Raw genomic sequence first — 3,808 nt, 5'->3', positions numbered from 1 at the left:
AATTATAGATTGCTCATGACCTCCACCCAAGGGGATTTTGTGACAAGTATCTCCACCTGAGTTTCGACTTTCGGTCAAGTGCCTTTGTTAAATTACCTTGTCGATTGTTAAAGTGCGAGAAACAGAGGACAGACCCATGGCCAGCCTAAGTAAAGGTGATGAGCAATACTAAAGACAGGACTTATGCAACGAACTTGAAACTAAATTATTCTAATGTAAATGCACCTTGCTTTCGCCGTCCATCATCCAATGCCTCGCGAACAACACTATGCTGGAAAAATAATACCCTAAAGTGCTAACTAACTTTGAAACAGCAGACTGACCCAAAATTATACCAACAAATATAATTCTCTCATTTTTGTTAGCAGAGAATTATCAAATCATCTGCTCTATCTTCATTTTGATGTTTGATCACACTTACACCAATTAAACATTCTTTTGCTATTTTATAAAGCTGCATTCAAGCCATTCTTACCCAACTCAGCATGAAAGAAACTAAAATTGTTAATGACAAACAATAACAATGACACCCTTGTAAGTTCAAGAGTTTAGTATTACTTTGGAAAAAAAATCATAAGGTTCGATCATCAAGAAAGTACAGCTAGAAATGCGTACATCTCTAAGAAGACAAAGGAAAATTTTCATTGCAGACAGACTGAATGTTAAATCACAAGGTTCGATCATCAATCAGGTACAACTAGAAATGCGAAAATTTCTCAGAAGACAGAGGAAAGTTCTCATTGCACACAGACTGCATGTTAATTCTTAAATCACAAGGTTGGATCATCAAGAAGGTACAGACAGAAATGAGAACCTTTCTGAGAAGAAAAAAGGAAGGTTCTCACTGCATACAGACTGCATGTTTAAAACAAGCAACAATGAAATCTAAATAAGCAGATTAGTTACCAAACCAAACTAAATGAGTAAACATTTACATTGTATTAAACATTTGTCCAAACAGGAGAAGCTAAAAGGCACCAAAATGGAATTGAGTTGGAACCTGTATGAATTTCACTGGAACAGCACAATGGCATGTGCAATGAATATTACCTCAGCCTTATTGCCAGGCCCATTTTCCTTCTGAATACAACAATGAAAAAATAATCGAAGGATTCCAAATCTGGCATGACAAATATCTCTTCTCCATTGCTTGCTTGCAGATGAACCCAACAAGGAACATGGCGACTATGAACATCAACAGCAACCATTGCAGAACAATTCAAGTCCTAATAAGAACCGCCAAAAGAATTTGCTACCCGCAAGGAGCAGCGGCTGAACCCTAAACCTAGCAATTCACAGCACCCTCACTGACATGGAATGCGTTCTGCCTCAACTGACCGGTGGACAATTCCACATCTCAGGGCATCATCATAGAGCATTGCTGCTGTTGCCTGAATTCTGCAGAACACCAAAGATCAACTACACAACATACTCGCTCTCAATCACAGGTTTTGTTCGCGTTCCCAACGCTACAGGCGCTTGCGACCGCCCAACCTGCGCCATGCGCAAAGTCTCCCCGACCTCCGCATTTCGTTCCATCACCTCCATCTTCTTTTCCCTTTTATATCTGACGAAACATACCAGAAGCAAAGCCAACAGACCCAATGCAATGACGCCCCCAACAACGCCGACAGCAATCTTCCATGCGTCCGAACTACCCTTATCACGACCACCATTAGTCGGTATCGGTGGGGCAATTGCGCCTGAAGGCCCTGGAGCAGGAGCAACCTCACTGGAGTTCACCACTATGGAGAAGTGCCCTCGGCGATACGTTGCACACACGTTGTTTGCCTCCAAGCCCCGGAACTGTGGCACGCCATCCAGATCAAACCAGACACACTGCGGCGCTGGACTGCCTGGGGGCACCGCCCTCACATTGCTGAAACTCACAGAAATGGGGCTCCCTGACGCGACGATGCTCAGCTCGGACAACCCCGCTGCTGACAAGTTGGCAGCGTCGTAGACCAGCAGGCCGAGAATGGGCGAGAGGTAGGTGTAGCCGGGGAGCGGGTAGTACTTCTCCGACAGCTCGCCCAAATTGTGGTACACGAGCACCACCCTCTCCACGTACGGCTGCACGATGACGCCAGGGGGGATGCTGAACTCGAAATAGTCGGAGAAGCCTTTCCTCCGCAGGCTGCCGCTGCGCAGGCGGAGCCCGGACACCGCGACGCCGGCGAGGTCCGCGGGCACGGTGCCGTTGTAGACAATGCCGGTGTGCGGCCGGACGAAGGCCCGGTACGCGTAGCCCTGCAGCATTGCGTCCAGGGCCCTCGCCGGAGACGGCGACTGCGCCGCCGCCGGAGAAGAGCCCAAGAAGAGCAGCTGGAGGAGGCAGGCGCAGATCAAGAAACCCATCCCGGCACGCCTCCGCCGCGAGCGAGGATCCAAGAAGGGGACCGCCGGAGCCGAGCAAGAGTCAGGTCAGGATCCCCTCCTCATCCGCATACGACGAGGGCCTCCGAAACGAGGACGAGATTCGGAGCGGGGGAGGACGGGCATGCGCGGCCCGGAGGCCGGCGGCAGGCGAGCTAGCAGATCCAAGGAAGCAGCCGGGCTGAGCAGAGCAGCCGCAATGGCGAGGCAAGTTATGCGCGCGTCCGGAGTCCAAACAGGTGGCAGGCAATTTCGGCAAGAAACCAGGGAGGCGGCCGGGAAAGGAAGGGAGCAAAGGAAGGATTGGATGGCGAGAATCGGGAGGAGGGGAGCAGGGGCGGCGGGATCAATCCGGGCCGGGGACGCCGGAGTCCACAGAAATCCGCGCGCGGCTGCCCCCACGGGCGGGTGATTGCGACGGCGGGGGTTTGGGGATTCGGCAGCGGGGGTTGGGGTGGAGAGAGAGTGAGGTGAAGGAGAGAGATTTTAGGGAGAGAGAGAGACAGGAAGGAAGGAGAGAGGTTTTAATGGGGACGCATTTTCTCAGGGGCTCGGATGGAAATAAATCCCCCCCTGGTTTTTTCCCGCAATAAAATACGCGGGCTCACAGTTGGCACGTCCGCCCCGGCGGAGTTACCGCTCTGCCCCTGGACAGCTGGGCTTCTGCTCGCTGGAGAGTGGGGTCCAGCCGTGAGGGGTTCGTTTGTGTACGGGAGATCGGAGGGGGGCTTTTCTGTAAGAATGGCGGTGCTGCTGACTGACCTGTGGGGCCGGGCGTGCCGGCTCGGGCGGCCGGCGGAGAACGCCTTTGCTCCCAACGTTTGGATGCTCCTGTCCTGAGAGAGATGATTTGCGAGGTGGTGCGGTCTTTTTGTAAAGCCCTATGTTTGTAGGTCGCTGAGGTGTGGGACCGAGCTGAAGCCCACCGGCAGTGAGCGTGATTGCTAGACTTTTGTCGAGTCCTTTGCCAACGACTGGATTCCAGACCTGGTTATCATCGTTCTATAACGGTATTAACGGGTCTACTGGCGCAACAATGGAATGGATAAATTTCATAAAATCACAATATACTCTCCGGCCATTAGATTTTTTTTACGGAAAACTTTTAATCTATTTGTCTTCAATCATGACACCACAACGAACATCACAAATAATAAAAATTGCATTCAGATCCGTACACCGACTAGCAACAACTACAAGCACTGAATTGAGCCGAAAGCGTGCCACTTTCATCGCCCCTCCCTCACCAGAGCCAGGTCACAACTTATTATAGTAAACAGTCGAAAAATCGTCGTGCTCAGGCCACATAAGACCAACACACCAGAATATCAACCGTCGTCGATGAAGAGAAGCGTAGATCGAAATGATCTGACCTGAAGACACACGAACAAAGACAAACGAAGACCGGGTCCGAGACGATCCACCAAAGACA

General features: G+C 50.7%; 1 protein-coding gene across 1 annotated transcript; it reads right to left on the bottom strand.

Annotated features, from left to right (window-relative positions):
• Positions 1–902: 902 nt before the first annotated feature.
• Positions 903–2,912, bottom strand: LOC123086448 (uncharacterized). The gene has a single exon (XM_044508212.1). It carries the CDS (start codon positions 2,356–2,358, stop codon positions 1,420–1,422), a length of 939 nt encoding a protein of 312 aa, XP_044364147.1. The 5' UTR covers positions 2,359–2,912; the 3' UTR covers positions 903–1,419.
• Between the last annotated feature and the right edge of the window lie 896 nt (positions 2,913–3,808).

Source organism: Triticum aestivum, chromosome 4A, assembly GCF_018294505.1.
Source record: "Triticum aestivum cultivar Chinese Spring chromosome 4A, IWGSC CS RefSeq v2.1, whole genome shotgun sequence".
Taxonomy (NCBI): Eukaryota; Viridiplantae; Streptophyta; class Magnoliopsida; order Poales; family Poaceae; genus Triticum; species Triticum aestivum.
This window is presented reverse-complemented; position numbering and strand designations above follow the sequence as displayed.

Excerpts from the sequence above, each read along its gene's own strand:
- LOC123086448 (XM_044508212.1), bottom strand. The coding sequence starts at position 2,358 with ATGGGTTTCTTGATCTGCGCCTGCCTCCTCCAGCTGCTCTTCTTGGGC.